The sequence below is a fragment of the Trichosurus vulpecula genome, chromosome 8 (genome assembly GCF_011100635.1).
Source record: "Trichosurus vulpecula isolate mTriVul1 chromosome 8, mTriVul1.pri, whole genome shotgun sequence".
Lineage (NCBI taxonomy): Eukaryota > Metazoa > Chordata > Mammalia > Diprotodontia > Phalangeridae > Trichosurus > Trichosurus vulpecula.
Genome location: NC_050580.1, coordinates 238818093 through 238841560, shown reverse-complemented (window position 1 = coordinate 238841560; position 23468 = coordinate 238818093). Strand labels below are relative to the sequence as shown.

General features: G+C 38.0%; 1 protein-coding gene and 1 non-coding gene across 2 annotated transcripts in view; one reads left to right on the top strand and one right to left on the bottom strand.

The window, feature by feature from the left end:
* The window catches only part of CEP128 (centrosomal protein 128), a 534450-nt gene that overhangs the window by 70970 nt on the left and 440012 nt on the right, over window positions 1-23468 (top strand). Inside the window, exons 8-9 of the mRNA XM_036737234.1 lie at window positions 19372-19458; window positions 20545-20619. Of these exons, the coding sequence (XP_036593129.1) occupies window positions 19372-19458; window positions 20545-20619 (162 nt within the window). The remainder of the gene's footprint in view (window positions 1-19371; window positions 19459-20544; window positions 20620-23468) is intronic.
* On the bottom strand, window positions 17367-17495 carry LOC118830400. The gene has a single exon (XR_005009045.1). It is a non-coding gene; the product is annotated as a U6atac minor spliceosomal RNA (small nuclear RNA).

The following is a 23468-nucleotide window of genomic DNA, read 5'->3' as shown; positions in this document are numbered from 1 at the left end:
TATAGGCCTAGCAGTGGTATTGCTGGATTAAAGGGTATGCGCAGTTTTATAGCCCTTTGGTCATAGTTCCAAATTGCTCCCCAGAAGGGTTGGATCAGTTTCCAACTCCACCAGCAGTGCATCAGTGTCCCAGTTTTCCTACATCCTCACCAATATTTGTCATTTTCCTTTTCTGTCATATTAGCCAATCTGATAGATGGGAGGTGGTAGCTCAGAGTTGTTTTAATTTGAATTTCTTTAATCAGTAGTGATTCAGAGCATTTTTTCATATAACCATAGCTTTGATTTTTTCATCTGAAAACTGCATGTTCCTATTCTTTGACCATTTATCCACTGAGGAATGATTCATATTCTTGTAAATTTGATTCAGTAAAACTTACATTTTAAAGAGATTGCCCAGGCAGGCCAGCCCTAAAAGGTTAAGCAACTTGACCAGTGTCACATAACCTGCATGTATCAGAGTTTGGCCTTGAACCCAGGTCTTCCTGCTTTCAAAGTGAGCTCTTTATCTACCATGCCATGCTCTGTGTGCGTGTGCCCACACACATATGTAATGCCTGTGCTTACGCATGTGCATGCATGTACACCCGTGTACATGCTTGCATGTGTATGCATGTATGTTGTCTTAGGCTTTTAACATGCTATTTTTGACTTATTGTCAAATATCCATTGTTTACTAGTAATTATGAATTTGCACTGCATCATATGTAGGATTTTGCCAGAGATTCCTTGTGGCTGAATGTTACGTATTTTCAAAGTTACAGAGAAAAGTTGGTTTAAATGTATCTCCAATTGCCTGATGATTTAGTGTATTAGAACATATTAATTAACAGACTCAGCAACCATATATTCTTGGCAACTGTAGCCATTCTAATGGTAAGGAGAAAGAGGTATTTGAACGTATCTTTTCCTTTTCTCTTTGTTCTTTTGATTTTAAAGAAAAATCATAATATTCCTAGATTACATGTACTTGTGAAGTTTCAAATTAATTTACCTCCAAAAAATTGCAATAGTATATAATACTAATTCCATCATTTGTTTGGTCTTTTTTAAATGGAAATGTGCACATATTAATAACAATTTTTCTTTAAGATTTAAATATTCCTTGGTGATTTTCCATTAAGGCATTGTGCTGTTGCTATGATTTTAAACGTTTTTAAAGACGATATGAATACCATAGTAGAGCTCATGATAGCTTTCCATCTAAATAGCTTTTAGAAAGAAATGGTTTCTAAAAGGCAAAAAAACCAGTGAAATAGATTCATTGACATTTCATTTCCTCCCTCTTTTAAAAATGTCTATATTATATATTTTAATATAGTTCTGAATAGCTTGATCTCAGGAACTAGGCTCAAAATCGTAATACCAGTACAACTGTACCCCACAAGAAGGAAAGTAAATGAACTGAGATTCTTAAGTAAATGAGTTGTACTTTCTGTTTAATATCTTAAATAAAGGCTTCTTCTTGAGTACCACCTGTTCTTTTGTGAATCACAGTTGAGTTGCCCCATTGTACCTTTGCAATATCCTGATTTAGCTTTGCTTTTCTTCTTTCTCTTTAATATAAGATAAAAATAAATGTGGTAGATCATGGCGATTGAACATTATGGGGTTGGCATATTTATGTATTCGTGCGCAGTTGCAAGGAACATTAGGAATCAGGAACTGTATCGAAAGATGACTATGATATTTCTAATGAACATTATAGAAATTTAGTTTCTTCATTGCACTTTCCCTTAGTGCCTAGTATAGCGTGCCCTGCATACAATTATTTTCAAGAATTATTGATTCTTTTATGACTAACAGTTGTACATCTCATTAAAAGAAAAGGAGATACTAATTTTTTTTTTAAGGTGTGAAGTAGAGTTCCAGAGTAAAGAGAAAACTTAGGTATCATGGTGTAACATTTTCCAAGCTGATTCCTATTTGGGTGTTCCACATGATAATGATTTGGTCTACAAAGAAAATGTTAATGCTAGTGATTTTTTTTCCTTCTAAAATACATTACATATCAGAAGTACTTAATATGTGTGACAGTTTGGAAGTATATAAATACCTATTCAATTTTCTTTAGTTTGCTCCAAAATTTTCCCTGTCTCCTTGATTTCAAGGATATTCCTATACTTCTCCCCTCTCACCAGAGCAACATTCGTGGGATCCTCAAATATGTTTCATGTTCAGGAATATTCTGTCCTAAATTAATTTGAGATATGCTAGTATAGTGGCCTCCTTGCTGTTGTACAAACAGGACACTCCATCTCTTGGCCCCAAGCATTTTCTCTGGCTTTCCCCTATATGTCAAATGCTCTCCTTCCTCATTTCTGTCTACTGCCTTCCCTGGTTTTCTTCAGGTCCTAACTAAAATCCCATCTGCTACAGGAAGTCTTGCCCAATCCCTCTTAATTCCAGTGCTTGCCTTCCCTTTCTTTTTTACTTTCAATTTATCCTGTATATAGCTCGTTTGTACACATTTTCTTGTTGTCTCCCCCCTTAGATTGTGAGTTTTCTGAGGGCAGGGATTGCCTTTTGACTCTTTTTATATCCTCAGCCTTTAGCACACAGTACCTGGCACAAAGTAGACACTTAATAAGTGTTTTTTAATTGTTTATTTTTAGAAAGAATCCATGGAAGTAGTATTAGAAGGATTAGGAAACAGAAATGGAAGAATATAGGCAGGTAGGTAGGTAGGTAGGTAGCTAGCTAGCTAGCTAGATAGATATGAGAGAGAGAGAGAGAGAGAGAGAGAGAATAAATATTAAGTGCTTATTACGTACCAGGAAATATAAGTACAAACTTGTGAGATAGTCCATGACCTCAAGGAATTTACATCCTAATGGAAGAAAACAGAGAATAAAAGGGTAATAGAAAGAGGAGGGGATGACCCATTAGGGGGACTCCAGAGATACAACAGATTGAAATTGTCTTAGATTAGATTGTAAAGTACTAGGAAGAGCAAAATATCAGGGATACGAAAATCTATATTTTATAAGTTATAGATCAGTAAGTGACTTTTTTTAAAAGAAGAATTAAATGTAAGAATTCTTTGAAGTAGAGAGCTATTATAGGATATTTAAAATATGAACTGATTAAGAAAAAAAATTCCAAGTGACCTTTATGGAATACTGAGGACTTGCCCAAAGGTAGGTTATGAAAAAAAGATTTTATCTCTTTTGAAAGAAATTTCTTCCATTCCTCATTCAGTAATTTTTCCAGTTTCTTAGGCCAAAGTTTAAATTTTTTGGTGTGTCTGTGTCATAGACCCCTTTGGCAAATTGCTGAAGCCTTATGGTCCCTTTTTTAGAATAATGTTGAAAGAAATGCCAAATTTCAGGTAGAGGTTAATGGAAATAAGGATGTGTTTTTTTTCTTACCCAACTTAACAGGTAGCCTGAAATTTGTCCACAGACCCCATCCATCAACCACAGGTTAAGAAAGCTTGCCTTCCCTCTTTTAATTCCTTTAGCCATATCTTACATAATTTTCTTGACTCTTTGTGTAGTTGTTCTGTTATGTCTCTTTGTGACCTCATTTGGGGTTTTCTTAGCCAAGATACTTCTCCAGCTCATTTTGCAGATGAGGACACTGAGGCAAACAGGGGGATGTGGCTTGCCTAGAGTCATGCAGCCTGTAATTGTCTGAGGCCATATTTGAACTCAGGTCTAACTGACTCCAGGCCCAGCCCGCTGTCCACTGAACCACTTAGCTGCCACCTGACTTTTCATACCCATGTCCCAGTTCTGTAGGGCCCTTGGATGACTGTTGAGCTCGATACTGACTTAGGATATTAATACAGTGTAGTAGCTTTGTGTTGTCCTGGTTCACATTGGCGTTTTATCTTATTTCCGATGACAAAATAGAAGACATTGATTCTAATGGTAGGCATCATCACAAATATGGTTGGAAAGTGTTAAGAGCTTGGTGAGTGAACATGGTGGAGAGGGGGGGCAGGAAGAGAGCTTTCTTAAGATTATACTAGTTATCGAGTGGCCTATTCTACCCAGCCATAAAGGTAAGACTGACCATGCTTTTGTGAAAGAAAGATACTCTGTATGTGTGGGCTTTGAAACTTTAAATCGTTTCTCCTTAATGCTAGTGCCTTGAAGATTATCTCCAATTTATCCTGTCTCTGTCTTGTTTGCACATAGTTGTTTGTATGTTGTCTCCTTCATTAGACTGTGAGCTACTTGAGAGCACATAGTAAATGCTTTAATAAGTGTTTACTGATGAGACTTGACTCCTTACATAAGCATTTATTAAGCACATAATGTGTCCATAGCATTATACTGAGCTTGGAAGGGTGCGGGGTAGTATTTCAGAAATAATGAATGTTGCTGCTGCCCTGCAAGTTCACAGCATTGTTGTTCTTAGACGAAACATACATGTAAAACATTGGGGGAATGCTGATTGTGTCTTCTGAAATCTGTCTCAGCACTGGCATGCTCTTAGGAATGCTTAACTCCCACACCTGTTAGGATCAGGGCACACAGGCAGCCACAGTTTTCTAACTTCCCAACAGGCACACTCACTTTGCACTTGAGTACAAGGCTGCTGGCACCTTGCCAGCAGTTACTCTTCCTCGTAGCTTGAGTGAAAGAGCCTTTAAGACAGATTCCTGCCTCTGGCTTAGCCCTGTTTTTGTGTCTCCAGCTTATAATTGACCTATGTGATTTTGTATGTTCAATGACTCATTGATCTGGTATTGGCTTTTCCTTTGTCTTTCTTCTGGGCTGGTGAACCCTTGTAAACTTCATTCATTCAATAAACATTTGTTAAGCCCTTACTATGGGCCAGGCACTGTGTTAAGTGCTGGAGACTTCAGACCGGAAGAAGCCATAAGCACCCTTCTTTAAGCCCAGACTTCCAGGTTTTGAACTGCTCCAATCTTTTGGCAACTAAAGGAGTTGAATAGTTTCAAGTGAAGATCTGTCAACGTCCTTATCCTTCCCACCTGTGGTATTCCTAAGCAGTGGTGTATCCAGGAGCTTTTTGCTTCTTTTTCTAACTACTCTGTCCCCAACCCCACTGAGGGCCAAAGGGGTTCACTCAGAACACTGGAGTACCAAGTTGTGGATGAGCTGGAGAGAAAAGAAAACCCAGTCACAGGCAAAAGGGAGGCACTGTGGATGAACTTTATTTTCGGGATACCTGGGGATCATAGGATCATCAGTTTAGAGCTACAAGGAACTTTAGATGTCATTTAGTCTAATTCCCTTATTTTATAGATGAGGAACTGAGGCCCAGAGAGTTGAAATGAATTGCCCAAGCTCCCATAGTAAGTGTATATCTTGGATTTGAACTTAGGTCCACTAACTTCCAACACTGGTTCACTTTCTCCTTGATTACTTGCTGCATGGCCAAGTCAGTAACCTCTTTTATGCCAGCACCAGAGATCACGTCCCGGAGAAATTACCGCCCTTTGTCTTTGTTCTCCCACAGCTCTCCCTCACTTAAGTCCAATTCACTTGCATGTCATGGCATCACCTCCTCGATGTCATGGCCCTCTTCGAGAACAAAGGACAAACAACAACAACCTTATTAGTGACTGTCTCTCCTATAACACTATTCCAGGAAAGGCCCCGCCATGCTGTACTTCTTACTTCCTCCTTAGACACCTCCTCCACAAGTTTCTCTCCTAACTGCTTCCCCCTCTCTATGTATCCTCTACAGTTCTGGAACCAAGAACTATGAGCAGATTAATTCTGCCATTCTGCCATTATTCCTCGATGTAGAGTGTCAATCTGATCCCTTGTAGCCCCACTCACTATGCCTGTAACTTTCCTTACCAATACATCCCTCTCTAGTTACCACTTCTCTGTGTATATTGCATATTTCCCCATTAAAAGGTAAGGTCCTTGAGAATAGGGCCCGTCTTCTGCTTTTGTCTTGGTATCCCCATCCCTTAATATAGTGCATGACACATGGTAAGGGTTTAATGCCTTTTTAAAAATCACTCATTCAAAATTATAGCTCTTTCTACCCTGCCTTACTGTTTCTTGGGTCAGGGGTGGGGGGATGAGAGGAATGGGGGAGGGAAGCTATTTACCAGCTGGGTGGGCAGGGAGGGACTTGTACGCAGGTATGAAGAGGCTGGTTACTGACTTGTATCCCACAGCCCCCACCTAATGTCAAATCACTGTTTATGTGAAGGAGAGACAGCCAGGTGACACGCTGTATATTTGTTGTTGTTCAGTTGTTTTTGGTCATGTTGGACTCTTTGTGATCTCATTTGGGGTTTTCTTGGCAAAGATACCAGCTCATTTTACAGGTGAGGAAACTGAAGCAAACAAGGTTAAATAGCTTGTGCAGGGTCATACAGCTAATAAGTGTATAAGGCCAGATTTGAATTCAGGAAGAGTAGTCTTCCTAACTCTAGGCCTGGCACTCTATCTACTGTACCACTCAGCTGCCCCTTTGGGGTAGGGTATTGTTACCAAATTCCTCATGGTATTTCACTTGAATTGTTCCTGTATTCTTTTCTCAGTCTCCTTGGTCTTTGATTGAAAGAAGACTATAGGAAGCACTTGGGAGGTGGAGAGACAGGGTTATTAATACTTTCTACTTCTTAAGAAGTTCTGTTTTTCCTAAGATTATAATGGTCCCTTTGGAGTGGCATTGTCAAGTTGAAAGAGTACTGGACCTAGGATCAGAAGAAGGCACAGTTCAGATCCTGCCTCTGATTCAGTAATTGTTTCTCATGGGCAAATAAATAATTTAATCTCCGTGGGCTTCAGTTTCCTCATCCAAAAATGTGTGTTAATATTACCCAAGTGTCTGATGGGGTTATTTTGAGGATCAAATGAAGTACAGTGCTACAGAATTATCTTTGTTGTTATTTCTATGCCCTGGGATTCCATGTATCTTGGGAAACAGCTGGATAGACAGAACCTATAAGCATTTTATATCTGACTAAAGACTCCTATGACCTTTGCTATCCAGGTGGCAAGAACCCTTAGCCTTGAAAGAAAAGGAAAAATCACTTAGTTGTGTTTTCCCTTGGGCATATCAGAAAGCCAGAAAGAACATTGTATGTGAAATTAAATATAGTTAAACTAAGTGTGTATGAAGGTACATATAGTTTAAATTTAACATGGCAGTACCAATGTTATTCATAATCTTACTTGTTTGTGTCTCTTTCTGAATGTTTTCTTGCTGTCTTCTGTTTTATTTTTTAAAAAAAGTATCATTAAGGTTAGGTTATTTTTTTTTTTTTGCATGTGTGTGCGGATCCTAATAGGTATGAGAGTTACAGAGTTTCTGGGAGCACTACAGTGTTTATATACATTCCAGAATACACAATTGTCATTCCCTAGCTATTTTACGTGTGTCTCATCTAAGGGCAAACAATATTATGGACTTTCAAGGCAGCAGCAGTTTTTTTTTTTTTACTATATATTTCTTTGCATAAACTCTATATTTTTAGCCGTACATGTTAGTCAATAAGTATTTATTAAGCACTATGTGTCAAATCCAGAGCTAAACACTGAGTATGCAAACAAAGGCAAAAACAAGGTCCCTGCCCTCAAGGGGCTCACATTCTGTGGGGGGAGACAATATGCCAATAATTATTTTAATGTATATGCAAGATTTAAATAGATAAACAGAAGGCAATTTCAGAGGGAAGACACTGGGGTGGAATGGAGGGGACCAAGAAAGGCATCTTGTAGCAGGTGAGATTTGAAATGAGTCTTTAAATAGACCAGGGAAGCCAGCAGGTGGAGGTGAAATGGGAGAGCCTTCTCGGTGCAAGGAAAAGCCAATGAAAAGCCACAATGTCAGGAGATGGAGTGTGTTGCATGAGGACCTGTAAGAAGGCTGATGATTCTGGATCATAGAATACAAGGAGAGTAGTAAAGTGTGAAAAGCCTGGAAAGATAGGAAAGGGCTAGGTTGTGATGGACTTTAAATGCCAAACAGGATTTTATATTTGGACCAGAAGGTAGTAAGGAATATGTTTGAGAGTCTTCTTTCCTTTAAAAAGCATTTCTTTTTTAACATCAGTAATCATGGTTTCCCCATAAATGAACAGAGAAAAGAGGCAGGCATATGGCAGAGGAAGGAGGCCCTAGTAGCTGGGGCATCAAAAAAGGTCTCATCCCATAGAGGACATAATGTTTGAGTAGAACTTTGAAGGAGAGCAGGGATTCTAAGCCTGTGCAAAGGCATGGATGGAGGGATGGAGCTTTGTCTTTCGGGGAATAGCAAGTTCAACGTTTTGGGACTGAAGCGTGCACAAAATACTCCTGACTTGGTGTTCAGGGAGGACTAGCTCCTTTGGTAAGGGCTGCTTATCCACCTTTGGTATCTATCCTAGCTCTCACCTGGGTCACGAGAAGCGCTAGCATGTGCAGTGGCCGCACCTCACTGAACTGTCTTGACAGACAGGCTAAACCAGGCTGAGAGTAGCTGATGGGCCTCAGACCTTTTTGTGAGTTAGTGAGGTGTCTCCTCCAAGCATATGAAGACTTCACCTAGCGGAATGGGAGGATGAGAACAATTCCTTCAAACAACCGTGAAGGGAGCTGAAGTAGGCTCTGTGGAGGTCTTAGAGCTTGGTCATACGTTGAAGACGCCAAGTTCATCTGCTGCATCCAGGGCCATTGTCATTTGTCTTGACTTTTGTCTGGCCACTGGACTTCAGTGACTCTGGAAGAGAGAGTGAAGCTAATGAGTTTGTGCAGCTCTGCCTTACTTAAATCCAATTTGTACACAAGTCAAGTTATCACTCTGCGATGACATTGGCCCTCCTCAGAAATGAAGGATGAATAACAGCAACAGCAACAACCATGCCACAAAAGACTCCCTATCCTAGAAGTTCATGCTTGCGCTGAATTTGTCATACTGGAAGTACACTCACCTCTTTCCTTTGATTGGTGGATTGCTTCCAGAGCCTCCATTTTAAGGAAGCCGGCCATCCTTCACTGTGTGTGATTTTCTCTGTGTGATGCCCCTCCGTGATTGTCTTATCCCTCAGCCCCACCCCTCTCTTTTCAGCTGCCTTCTGTGTTTTTCTCCATTAGAACGTAAGCTCCTTGAGGGCAGGTGTTGCCTTTCTTTTTACTTGTATTTATATGCCCAGTGTTTAGGACCATGCCTGTCAGATAATAAGTTTCTAAATAAATGCTTTTTGATTTGATTTAAATTGTATAATAAATCTGGAAGTGTAGGTTGGGTCTAAGTTGTGAAGGACTTGAAATACTTAACCAGAAGAGTTTGTATTCGATCCTAGAAGTAATAGGGAGCCACTAGAATTTTTTTGAGCAGAGGAATGGTTTAATCAGACCTCTTAGATCACCGTAATAGATGTGTGGAAGTTGAAATAGAGAGGGAGATACTTAAGGCAGGGAAATCAAGTAGGAGGCTATTACTAGGTTTAATTGAGAAGTGAACAAGAATGGCGGTAGTGTCAGTAGATCAGTCTGTGGAACAGTGCAAAAGATGTTGTGAAGATTGAAATGGCAATATCTGGCAAGTGACTGATTACATGGTGTGAATGAGAAGGATGTTAAGGCTGACTCTGAAGTTGTGAATCTGGGTAACTGGAAGGATGGTAGATGGTAGATGGTAGATCCTTCAGGAGAAATAGGCAAGTTTAGAAGAGGAGTGGATTTTGGTTGACAGATAATGAATTCAGTTTTGGACATGTTGATATGAAGTACTCAAATAGGTAAGTGGTGAGGCAGGACTGGTGATTAGGTGAGAGACTAGGTATGTAAATCTAGGAGTTATCTGTGTAGAGATAATTGAACCCATGGGATCTGTAAGGTTACTAAGAGAGAGTGGAGAGATCTTAGAATCTTGTAATTGTGAGATTGATTTTTGGACCATAAGAGTACATTTTATTTTGTTATCTTCTAGGCTGTCAATTTTTTTTTCTTTTTGGATTCTGATTTTTCCATCCAGTGTGTTAGCTATTCTACTTAGTTTTGTGCTGCCTGTAAATTTGGTAGGCAGTTTATAGCTATGCGTTTATCCAACTCATTGTTACAAACAGCACAGGGCCAGTCATATTTACCTGAAGCACTACGGTAGAGATGTCCTCCACCTTGAAAATCAAACCATTAATAAGTTGTTACTGGCCATTCAGCCAGTTCCAAATACTCCTAAATGTATTTTAATTCATCCTATATCTCTTTTCTACAAGAAAGTGTTAGATATTTTGACAGATGCTTTACAGAAATCAGGTTATCTTATATACAGGATTCCTCTGATCAACCAGTCTATTAAACTGTTAAAAAAAGGAAATAAGATTTGCCTGCCAAGACTTGTTTTGGAGGAAGCTATGCCAGCTTTTTGTGATCAGTGCTTCTTTTTTAGTTATTCACTGACCATCCCTTTAATAGTATGTTTTAGAATGTTGTTAGGAATTGAAGTCAAGCTCGCTGACCTGTAGTTTAAAGACTGTTCTCTTTTTGAAAACTGGGACAATATATTTTTTAATCTGTCTCTCTTTTTTTAATTGGGACAATATTTTTCCTCTTTAAGTCTTGTGGAACTTTTTCCACTCTCTGTGATGTGTCAAAGATGAATGACGTTAGCTCAGCAGTTACATGTGCCAGTTAAGTCGGTAACGAAAGGTGCATCAAAGACAAACTTCATTTACTTTGCGATTTTGTCTAGTGCTGTTTATTTTCAGTTATTCGATGATGTGGGTAGACCGTATTGGGAGTTAACATAAATATTTAAGAGGAGGAATCATCCATCTAGGTGGCATCTTATTTAGGATACTAGGATCAGAACCAGACTGACCTGAATGTGAATCCCTCCTCTGACACTACCTGTGTAACCTTGGGCAAGTCATTTAATTTCTCTGGGCCTCAGTTTCCTCCTCAGTGAAGCGGGGATGAGAATAATAAAAATAACAAGACCCGTCAGTGGCTCATTGTGAAGATCGAACTGAAACAGTGTCTGTGAAGTGATTTACAAACCATACTGTTAGCTGCTGCTGCTGTTGTCTCTTATTGCTGTTGTTCTTGCTATATTTGTGTAAATAAGTCCATTCCTGGGGGCTTTGACTTTGAACTTCCAAGCTGCTTAGTTTGTGAAGCTCCTCCCTTGACTCAGGAGCCCAGTCTTACCCAGCTTATTTTTCCACCCTTGCCTCTGGTGACGGATACTGGAGGGATTAAGAATAGGATAGCTCGTGATCACCCTTAGTTAGAAAATACTTTATGGAGGAGGGGGCTTGTTGAAGTAATCTTTGAAGTATTTGGATTAGCAAAGAGGGAGGGCCAAAGAAATTCCAAGTAGACAGGACCATAAGATGGAGAGCATGAAGGAAGAAACCAGCTGTGTCATGTGAGGGAGATGTTGATAAACTATTAGAGGGGAAGAATTGGGTTGAGGAGTAAAAGATGTGAGATGGAGGGCTTTAAATGCATAAATATAGTAGTTGATGAAATATTAAAATGAATGCTCCTTTACTGGATTTATAACTCATGAAGTTGTACCATGTAGACAGTTAATTTCTAAAGGGAAAAAGGCTGAAATAGAGTTGGGAACACAGGAAAATATTGTTGCAAGTGATTGTTAACTCCTTCACTTGACTCCATAAAAAGAAATGGATTCTAAACCATGCAAGAAAAACAGGTTAGGGCTGAAGAAGTGTGACGAATAAGCAAAATAGGAGAAGTCTGGGTGTTTATATGTTCATCAGGAATGCAAGTAGATACACACGAATGAAGAATATATGTGAAAAGGAGTATCCATAATTTTTTGAGAAAGTGCACAAAGATTTGAGGTAAAAAATATTCTTTGTAGGAAGCAGAAAAGGAGAAGGCAAGCAAAACTAGGTTATTTCTGTGATTTGAAAAATATAAGAAGTAACAGAAATCAGAATAAGTTAATGCTATCTCAAAATTGTAAGAGGATGAAAAAGGCTTTTTATTCAGGCATTTGAAGGGTAACATGTAGTTTCCCTTTGTTTTTTTGTTTTGTTTATGGAAACTTTTAATTTTTTTTCTCATTTGAAATGCACTGTATAATTATCCGCCTCCTTTGAAAAATCTGTGCCCTTTTAAAATCACATTCACTTTTGAATCTCTCTCTCTCCCTTCCTTACCCAGTAATCCTTTCATTGTAACAGAGATTTAAAAAGAGAAAGGAAAAAAAAAAGATTTAGCCAAACCAACACATCAATTACCTTGACCGCATTTACATGGAGAGAGGGAGGCACATTTTCTCAACTCCTCTGAGACTGAACTTGGTCATTATAATTACACAGAACTCAGTTTTCCCTTATTGTTCCCCTCTCCCCTGCCCCTTTTTTGTTTTATTAAGGATAGGGATTGGATTGGTATAGGGAACTCCCAGGTGAGGAAATTCCCTCTATCATTGCCTGTTGGCACCTTCTCTACTACTTGTAGTCTTAAAGAGCTGCCTAGAGGAAGAGTTAAGTGATTTGTCTAGGCTCTCATAGCCAGCATGTGTCAGTTGGCTTCAAGGCCCCTTCTTTATCAACTATACTATGCTGTTTCTTATAAACTGTTGTAATCATTATGCATATTATTTTTGGCTTTTACTTATTCACTCTGCATCAATTCATGTAAGTTTTCTCATGCTACTCTGATAGTACATAGTTGTTCTTTCATATGACACAGTCATATTCCATGCATTCATTTAACCAATTCCCCAGTTTTTTGCTCTTGCAAAAAATGCTGCTCTAAATATTTCAGTACATGTAGGACCTTTTTCTCCCTGTTTGTAATCTGCTTGAGATCTCAGGGTCAAAGGGTATGGACGTTTTAGTTGCTTTCTTATTGTAATTTGACATTGTTTACCAGAATGGTTGAATCACTTCACAGGACTAGCAAAAATATACCTATCTTTATATAGCCCCTCCAACATTGACTGCTTCCATCTTTTTCTATGAAGCATTAAAACATTTTTGCTTATTGATTTGCTAGTCTGCTAGGTCTGAGATGAAATATAGTTATTTTAACTTATATTTCTCATATTACCATTAATCTGAAGAAGTCTTTAATATAGTTCTTAATAGTGTGAAATTCTTCCTTTTGAGACAGCTAGGTGGTGCAGTGCATAGAGTGCTGGGTCTGGAGTCAGGAAGAACTGAGTTCAGATTTGACCTCAGACAATTATTAACTATGTGACTCTGGGCAAGTCATGTAACATCTTTGCCTCAGTTTCCTCAACTGTAAAATGGGGATATAAGAGCACCTACTTTCCAGGATTGTTGTGAGGATCAAATGAGATAATCTTTGTAAATCATTTTTCATACTGCTTGGCATATAAGTAGATGCTATATAAGCCCATCCCCTTGAGAACAGTTTGTTTACATCCTTTAACTACTTAGGTATTGAGGAATGGCTGCTGATCTCAGACATTTGCATTAGCTCCCTTTATATCTTGAATATCAGACCCATATCAAATATATACATATATGTATATATGTACACACATATATGTGGTTGCCTCAGGGCATTTTATCAAAGACTGTTGAAGTTTACATGCATAGTACTGCAACACCCTTGCCCTCCTTCCTTTCTTAATCTCTTCCCCACCTGACTTTTATGGCAAGTGCTGCATCCTCTTTTTTTGATTTGATTCTCTACAGGACTCAATTTCATCTAATGAAAGCCTCAAACAATTAAGGAGCCCTGGTGGACTAGGACTTGTGGGAACTCCAGCATTTAGTCTATATTTTTGCCTCTCAAGAAACCTCATGTGAGCAGTAAATGTGGAGAGCAGCACTGGAAGAAGCCAAACATTTTATTTAACTCATATAACATGAACAAGTAAAAGTTGGTTTACAAAAGATAAATCTCAAGTTAAAAGTGATGACTATTATAAAGGAACCTGACTGAAAGAGAGGAGATAGGGTCAGCCTTGTGATTTTTCTTGATGGCCTCAGCAAGGATGGTACAAATGTTGTATTTTAGGGCAGTGCTTTGTGTGGTACTTTGTTTGTGACTAGGACGGATTCAAAACAATCATAATAAATATGAGAAACAGCTGGACCAGAAAAGATTCCATGAGGAGGGGTAGAGTAAGCTTTGGTCGTTCCAACAGACAGGAATTCTTCTTTGATATATGATAAATGGTAGCATAAGTGTTAGCCATTGTTGTTGTAAGCCATAAGTGTTGTCCATCACAATGGTTACTGGGTCCCATAACATCTTCCACTAGCACCTAAAGTTTACTTCTTTGGGCTTGTACCTTTGTAAACTAGAGCAAAGTCAAACTTCTGTCTGCAACTGAAGTCACATTTATCTCCACCAGCACCGGGTGATACAATAGTGCAGGTTTTTGACTCATCAGTGCTTTTCCTAACTTCATCCAGATAGTTGGCTCTGCTTATAAGTTATCCACTAGAATATAAAATAATCCTGAATCTGTCATATCTAATATCCAAGATATTGGATGGAAAAGTTTTGTTTTTCCTCCGCATGTTACACCTCTAACTTAATTCTTTCTAGCCCTGTGTAATCACGGAAACTTTTCTCTCTCCTGGCCATCCTCTCTAGTACTGGAATTCCTTTTTTCATTTTCAATCCCTAACACCTGGGAGTGGGGATGGGGTGGGAGAGGGTGGCTGCTTCTTGTTCATTTTCAGACCCTCTGACTTTTTATTCAGTAACCTCTCCTTTGCGGTTTACTCCATTCACATATACACCCTTATTCAGATTCTACTGACCCCCAGGTCATTCTCTCTTCTTTCTCAAGGAGTTCAATAACTGGCTCATAATCATTTTTACCTCAGCTTTCATTCAGTATTTCTGAAATTCAGTTTACTGTTGATGTCCCTTCAAATATTCTTGCATTCCAGTTTATCAATTGTGGTTTCCATCACCAACCTTGCCACGTACAGGGATGGTCCTATTTTTGATCAGATCCTCACCCACAAGGATTCCGCTTTCATAGTCCATAACTGAAATTCCTCCGTCTGATCTTGAGCTTCTGTCTTCTCTGGATTTCTGTTCAGTTTTCACTGCAGCCATTGCTGCTTTGCCAAGCTCTGGATTTACTTTCCTTTCTTCAAAATCTTGACTGTTTAGTTAATCAGTTCAAATTTATGCTGTCCTTGGCCTTTGAAATCCATGGCCTGTTTCTCATTGCCTGTCACCCCTGGATTGCTCTCATAATCCATCTTGCTTGAGTGCTGCTGAACCCCGCTGCAGAGAGTTGTACTGATTGAGTCTTAACTAGTTTGTTTTCCAGTCTTAACTAGTCCCTCAACGCTATGTCCTCTTCAAATGACTCTTTATCTACATTTCTAGTCCTGTATCTCCAGCTCTCTGCTAGACATTGTCACCTGTGTGTCTCATAGGCTTCTTAAATTCAGCATGCTTGAAACAGAAATACATATATCTCTTCCTATTTTCTCTATTTCTAATGATCATAGCATCATTCTTCTGGTAATTGACATTTACATCCTTGACCAATTTTACATTTGTTTACCTCATGCACTGCACCTTCCAGCACTTCTTTCTGCTTCTTTGTGTCTTTCCACAGGTGATTTTCTTAGTGTTAGAAATGATCTTCCTCTTCTACTTCTTGCTCTTCAAAGCCTTAGTTTCCTTCAAGACTGAGTTAAAATTCCACATCTTTTAAGAGCCCTTTAGTGCTTCCTCAGTTGTTAGATCTCTTCCCCATTCTCACCCCACCACCAGTCCCTGCCAAATCATTTTGCTTTTTAAAATTTGTATATATCTTGCATTTTTTTTAAAAAAAATTTAAGCATGCTATATTTTCCCAGTGTAACAGAAGCTTCTTGAGGAGAGGGCCGATACTACGTCTCTTAGAGATTTGCATCTTGGACGTTTCAGCGCGATGGCTAGCACATAGGAAGTGCTTAGTATGTGTGTTAGCTTACTTGTTTTCCAGTTTACAGTTTTCCTTCTTATCCTAGCTGCATTGATTTTATTCCTGCATTTAAAAATATTCATATCATCAAGATCATGTTTTATCTTTGCTTTTGATTATCATTATCTTTGGTTAGAAACTTACCACTAGTCAGAGTTGTCAGAGTGTTAATCAGATTGGCTGACTAATAGAGTCACCTCTATTTACTTTCCTATTATTTTTAAGTGCTTTTTTATGTTTATGCAGAGTATTCGTCTATAAGATAATGGAACTAATTCCATGGTCTAGTGGGGGGAGAAAGGAACTTCTTGTAGTATATGGTCTAAATTTCTTTTTTGGTCAGATTGCTTTCCCGTTTTCCTAACAGTTCTTGTCAAATAGGATGCCCTTCACCGGGCAGTTTATGTTGTTGGACTCATCAAATACAGGGTTATTGAGTTCACTTTTTTTCCTATTCTTCCTTATCTAGTCTTTTCTCTTGATTTATTTTTATATTTTTAATCAAGTATTTTTTTTTAGAAATGAGAATTATTTCATATTAACAAAAAGCTTGAAAGTTGTAATAGCTTCAGTATCATTTAGTAAATACTTATTTACATGCAGTGCTGTATGTTCCAGCAGATGTAGAAAGATGGATCCTTCCCTATCTGAACACATGATTTCATAGGGGTAATAGGTAAGACATAGACATAGCTATAAGAAATTCATAACAGAAATGTAAACCAGTGGCTTCTTGACATTCAAAAGGTGAAGAGTTTTTCTGATTTAAGGGTAAGAAGGGAATGCTTTATTGTGAGGGAGGCATTTGAGCTAGGGCAACTATGATTTTAGCAGCTGTGGGGTCAGGATGGCAAAGAAGCGGGGGCATTCCGAGTGACACGATGTAAACAAAGGCATGATGGGATAATAACAAAAATCTAGATTTACTGGAATGAGATTCATATGAAAGGGGATTCATGTGAGACAAGCTTAGAAAGGTAGGATGGAGCCTACCTAATTGAAGACTTTGACCAGATCTGAACATGGAACAGGGTAGTAGAAGAGGAAACCAAATAGTGAGTTTGTGGGAATAGAAATAACAACATTTGACACTGATTTTGGGTGGGGAAGTAGGTGGGTTTTAAAAGAGAATGGAAAATTAAGGATAATAGGAAGGTAAAGCATTTAGTATGTATTTACTATTTGCCATATGTTTGACTAAGCCAGTGCCAAAGTTTTGAACATGCTTTGTCTGAATAAACAGTACAGCTATTCCAAAGGTATGTCTGAGTCAACACAAAATGAGAAGATCTGGAAATCTTTTTAAAATGAGCTAAAGGAAGAGAAGATCAAAGAACTCTTGCAAAATCACAGTTTATTATTATATTTGCTGTGTGAATGATTATATGATGTACAATCAATCTCTAAGAAAATTATGGAGAGTGGCCATCAATAAACTCAGATCTATTCAGCTGCCGCCTGAACAACTTTGTTTCATCGTTTTGTGGCTTTTAGAGGGAAAGATCATTTGGAAATGATCCTTATGGAGCAAAAAGTAAAGTGTACATCAGCTTACGTGGTTAGATGCCACAGACTCTGTGGTAATGTTTTAACCATATCTGCATTTATAAAGGCCACTAGGACCTCTTTCATCCTTATAAAGGGGAATGCTAACCCTCTCTCCTTTCATATATAGACTAACACCTCTGTTGGGAGGGCTTGCTGAGCCATTTTCAGGACTGCTCATCCACCTTTGGTGTCCACTCTCACCTAACTCTCACCTCTGGCTCCAAGAAGCTGTAGCATGTGCAGTGGTCACACCACTATCTTGGCGGGCAGGCTAAACTAGGTTGAGGGTAACCAGGAGGCCTCAGAATTATTGGTTGTCTGCCCTGGGCATGTGAAGACTTCCCTCAGCAGAATGGGCAGTTCGTTCCAACTGCCGTGAAGGTGGCTGAAGCAGGTACTTTGGAACACTTGTGCAGACATCAAAGGTTCCAGGGTTATCCGCTGTATCCTGGGCCATCCTCAGGCTTGACTTCTGTCCTGCCACTGGACTTCGATGACTCTGGATGAGAGAATGAGGCCGACAACTTCGTGCAACTCTACCTCACTTAAATTCAACTCTCTTTCGAGTCAAGGCATCATCCTCTTCAAAAATGAACAACAACAACAACAGCGGCAGCTTTGCAGCCAAGTAGTCACTGTTTCCTTTGAGTCTGCCCCACCGTAGAAAAGTATAGATTGTACTGCCAGTCCAATAGGAAAATAACATTTTATTAATTAATTCGACTCTGCAAAAGGAAAGAACTAACACCAATCTGAAGTGAAAAAGTGTCAGAAATGGTACTTATTAATACCATAAATACTGTTGCATGTTTAATTTCCTTTCACAATGAAACTAAGAAAAAGATAAAAGGAGTTATGTTTTAGAAAAGTGAGATGATGTTTGTAAAGGACAGTAATTTTATGGGAAATTTGTAGGCTTGAAGTTTTATGGGACAAGAAAAACACAAATTATAAAGTAAAATGAATGGAGTATGGTAGATGCAGTTATAAGTCTTTCAAAATGAACAGATTCTAAACAGCAAAATAATTTGAATACTATTTGAACAACTTTGAGAGCTTTAAAACAGTTTTCAAAAGTATGCTAACAATTCTGTCTTAATAATATATGCTTAATAACCTCAACTAGGAATTAGCCATTGTGATTGCATGTGGTCAGGTTGCTTTTCTATTTATAAGTGAACTTTCTTCTTGAGTGGGTTCCATTACGTATAAAATATGTAAGTGAAAGGTAAAAAGGTGATTTTTAATGGAAGATAAGTTGAGACGACCTGGAATTTTCTAATTTAAATGAGCAAGCAGAAGAGAAAATCAGAGAACTTTTGCAAAATCATCGTTTACTATTATATTTGCTTACTTAGGTATTATTTCAATTGTTATTTGTTATTGAAGACCTAGTTTCTTTTGAATCCATATATTTTTAATTTTCTTCACACATACTCAGATGTGTATATATATATATATATATGTAGAATATATATGTACTTATATACACATATAGGTATATGTACATACATGTGTATGGATATGTATACAGTATGTATGTACATGTATAAGTGTATATATATCATCTCTTGAAAGGACATTCAAGCTGTAAAGGTTGTGGGCAGGAGCATTCACCCTTGAAATCTTTTGAAATTGTGAACTATGTCTAAATTGCTTGCAAATTTTATTTTAGTTATTTAAGCAGTATTTAAGCTTAGTTCAGTTTATATAACATCTGTTCTGTATTCACTGAATGTGTAGCTAAACATTGTAATAATTTCCAAAAAAGAGAAATAAATGATAAAGATTCAGATCAGGAAAGGTTGTTTCTGATGACCACATCTCTAGGAATTGAAAGAAAACTTTTATTCACTGCTTAGTTTACAGGTTATGTTCAACACAAATATCCATTTTATTCCTAGCCATCTATGCCTTTTCTTAGTAAATACTACTGACTTTAATGCTTGAATATATATAGAACCATACTATGATAAATATTCATTTTTTCCCCTTCAATTCAAGGCTCTGAGGAGACAGGATGCTAAAGCTAGTGAAAATGAGGGATTGATGAAAACTAAATTAAGACAATCTGAAAGTGAAAAGATTCAGGTAAGAATTTTAAAGCCTTTTTGATCTTTTGAAGAGTGATAACAGTTTGCTGAATCCATATCTGTTGTGTGGCTTAAAACGCATGTGCTGAGATCATTGACTGGAAGAAAGCACTGCTCTTATTTAGGTGCTGATGTAGATAGATTCACTTTGTTAGGTCACAATGTCTCTAGTTTGAAGAGTTGCCATGGTCTGCCAGGCTGATCTTGGGAGAAGATGTTTTTGTCTCCTGGTTTTGTGTGCCTGTTGCTCTGTCTTTTTTGTAGTTGAATTAAGCATTACCATTGCATAGTGAATAGGGAACCATCAAAAGAGTGATTCTGCCACAGATAAAGGAATGGTCTTTGAAAATTTTAGTGCTTTATGTGCATTTTTAAAGTATAGAAGGAAGGTCATTTAATTGTGAAAATAAAGCAAAAATTCTCAGAAACAACAGGAATTAATTAAGGACTTACTATGTGTAGGACACTGTTCCTAGATGCTAGAGATATAAAGAAAAATTTTAGAAAGCAGTCCATACCCTTAAGGAGCTTTCATTTTGCTGGGGTTGATTATAGTTATTGGGGGACATATTTATTCCCATTACCTACTAAATTTCTTAGTTTGAAAAAGAGTATGGCTAGTCATACTTGGTGAACCCTTTGTTCTTGAAGGTTCAGTTGCTTTCATGGTAACTTATCTCAGTGCTCTGGGTAATGTCTGTGAATGTGTGAGTGATATTGCTAAGAAAATCTGAGAACAGGAGCATTTTTACTTTGAACTTAGATTTTGGATTGGCTGCTTTTATGATGATAATGTTGTAAAGAAAGGAGGAGATTAAAGAAATGCATATTAAATAGATGAGTTATATCAGCCTTTATTCTAATGCCATTCCATGTGATTAAATAAAAAAAGTCTTGAAGTTTTTTTAGTAAGCAATTATTTGTATTTCTCATAAGCAATTTGTTCTTACCTCTAGGTTTGGGACATCTACTGAAAGCTTTTCAGTTTTTTTCCCCTCCTCTTATACTATGCCAACAATGATGTAGTTCTCTGCAGTTCCACTGCACCTTCAAATTTCTTTTTTATCCCTCATTGAACTATTAGGTTGAACAGGAGTTGGAAACATCCCGAAGGCTGTTGGCACAGTCAGAAAGCAGTCGAGAAGCACTTTTACTTCAGGTAAATCTATGTAAGCTATGAAAATCTTTTATATTAAACTGTGATTGAGTCTCTCTGTACTATTAAGTCCTTTAAAATAGGTGAACAAACAAACACACTTAGTATTCTTAGACTTTCCCCCCCTTGAATCTATTAGCATACATAAACATGTGATGGCTTGAGAAAATTCAGAGTAAGCTGGTAAAAGACATAGGTTCCCACTGTGACAATGTGTCTTGCTGATTACTGCTTACATTTCTACTTAATATTTCTTCTTGGGATGGGAAATGTAAAAGCAGACTGGATCTATTCAATAAACTTTTCCTGGGAGCTTAATTTTATTTCAAGAGGCAGTGAAAAATGGAGGAGGAAGTAAAAGATATGTAAATAGTAAATAGACATCTATAGGTTGGGGTAACTTTGAATGCATCGCTATGTTAAACTCAACTGTTCAGGCACTACTTGCTCTCTTTTAAGGAAAGATAAGCCTTAATTTTTAAACATTATATTTTCTAGCCCATTTTTCTGTAATGAGAATTGGGCTCTTTTTTATATTTGAAATCCAATAACTTTAAATAGCTGTATTAATTCCATTGGATAAAAAATGTGCTTTTCTAATTACCTTTCTGTCTGTGGTTTAATATCAATAGTAATTATACTGTATTGTGTTTTGAGATATATATTACATAATATATGGTAGACTTTGATGCCAGATGTCATCACTGTAGAAGAGGATTGTTATATTTTGACAGCAGACCTGAAAACATAGTACAGATTCTGTCATGGCGGACAGTATTTAAAGTGTCCATTGATTTTTCTGTGATAAAAAGGCCATAAGGAACTAATGCTACCTCACAGGGAACTGAAGAAATGGTTCTTACAGTCCTTCTTTATTCCCTTTCTTGTTTTCACTCTAAAATTTTAAATTGGAAAGTTTATACTTGGTATCCAACTCTGTATTGGTGTCATTAGAACTTTGTTCATCACTGATTTGCATTTGTAGAAATAAGAAATTCAGGCCTTAAGGTTATTTCTGTGCCTGTAATTCACTCTTTTTTGTTGGCTAGTCAAAACCTTTTTACTATTTTTTTTTTACTATTGTTTACTATCACTTACTCAACAAGCATTTATTGAGCACCTACTGTGTTCCAGCACTCTCTTATCGGTTGGTGATCCAAAACCAAAGCAAAACAGTTCCTGAACTGTGGAGCTTATGTTCTACTGCAGTATCTGCAAAATAGGTATAAGGACATTTTTGAGGAGTAGGTGCGATGGGGCTAGAAGTCAGGAAAAGTCTTATGTAGAAAGGGGTATTTGAGCTGAATCTCAAAGGAAAGCAGGAATTCTATGAGGCAGGGATGAGGAGAGAATTTATTTCAGGCAAGGTGGATAGCCAGTGCAAAGGCCGGAAGATGGAGGATACAGTATCAAGTCTGAGAAGCAATAAGAAGGTCAGTGTGCCTGGACTGTAGAATTCACAAGAGAGAGTAATGTTTAATGAGGCTGCAAAGATAATTGAAGCAAAGTTGTGAAGAGTTTTGAAAGCAAAATGGAGGAATTTATACTTGATCGTAGAGGTCATGGGGAGCCGATGGAGTTTATTGAGAAGAGAGGGATGTAATAAGACCTACATTTTAGGAAAACCACTTTGGCAGCTCTGAGGAGGATGCCTTGGAGTGGGGAGATTCTCAGGGCAGGAAGACTAACTAGGAGGCTATTGTAAAGTCCAGCAAGAGTTGATCGATGGTGACTGTGTGAGTCGAGAGGATACATATGCAAGAGATGTTATAGAGAAAGAAACAGCAAGGTTTGGCAACTTGGTAGCTAAGGGGAGTGAAGGGGGGAGGGGAGAGAGAGAGAGAGAGAGAGAGAGAGAGAGAGAGAGAGAGAGAGCGATCGCACACTCTGAGGCAACTATGTGGCATAGGTGATAGAATGCTAGACTTGGAATCTAGAAGGCAAGAGCTTGAATCTTGTGTCAGATGTCTATTTCCTGTGTAATCCTGGGCAAGTCATTTAGCTTCCCTCAGCCTCAGTTTCCCCATCTGTAAAACAAGGAAGATGATAGTAGCCGCCTCACAAAGTTGTTCTGGGGATCAAGTGAAGAAGACTTGTCAAGGATTTGGTTCACACTGAAGGAATACATAAGTGCTAGCTATTGTTATTTTATTATTATTAAGAGTCAAAGACAACATCCCAGGATTGTAAACCTGGGTGCTAGAAGGATGGTGGTACCCTGGATAGTAATAAAGAAGTATTGAAGAGAGGTGGATTTGTGGAGAAAGATGAGTTCTGTTTTGGACATGATGAATTAGAGATGCCAATGGGACGTCTTGTTCCAAATGTTTTCTAGGCAGGTGGTGCTGGTGGGACTGAAAACAAAGGAGAGAAACTGGGACTGGATCACCTGCTTAGAGATGATTATTGAATCCATAGGAGACTTGGGGTGGAATACATCTAGTTAAAGGTTACATTATGGAAGGCGTTTAAACAAAGGAGCTGAAGAAGAATGATTAGACAATTAGGAGAGCCAAGAAAACACCAAAGGAAAGGTTACATACATGTGTTTATAGTTATGTGCATGTGTAATATATGACTATAAAATAATATGTTATACATACATATATAACACACAGGTATACATATTCATTTTAGAAAATATTTATATTTTTAGAAAGCAATTTGTTCTTGCTGTATGGTTTGCCATATGGTTTACTTGCTTTATTTTCTTTATGTCTCCTAATAATCCTATAAGCTAGGTAAAAAAAGTATTCGACTCAGAAAGGTCAAGTGACTCATCCAAGATCATATAGTTACAGAGCCAGGAATTGGACCTGAGGTCCCTTGACTTAGGTCTAGTGTATTCTTTT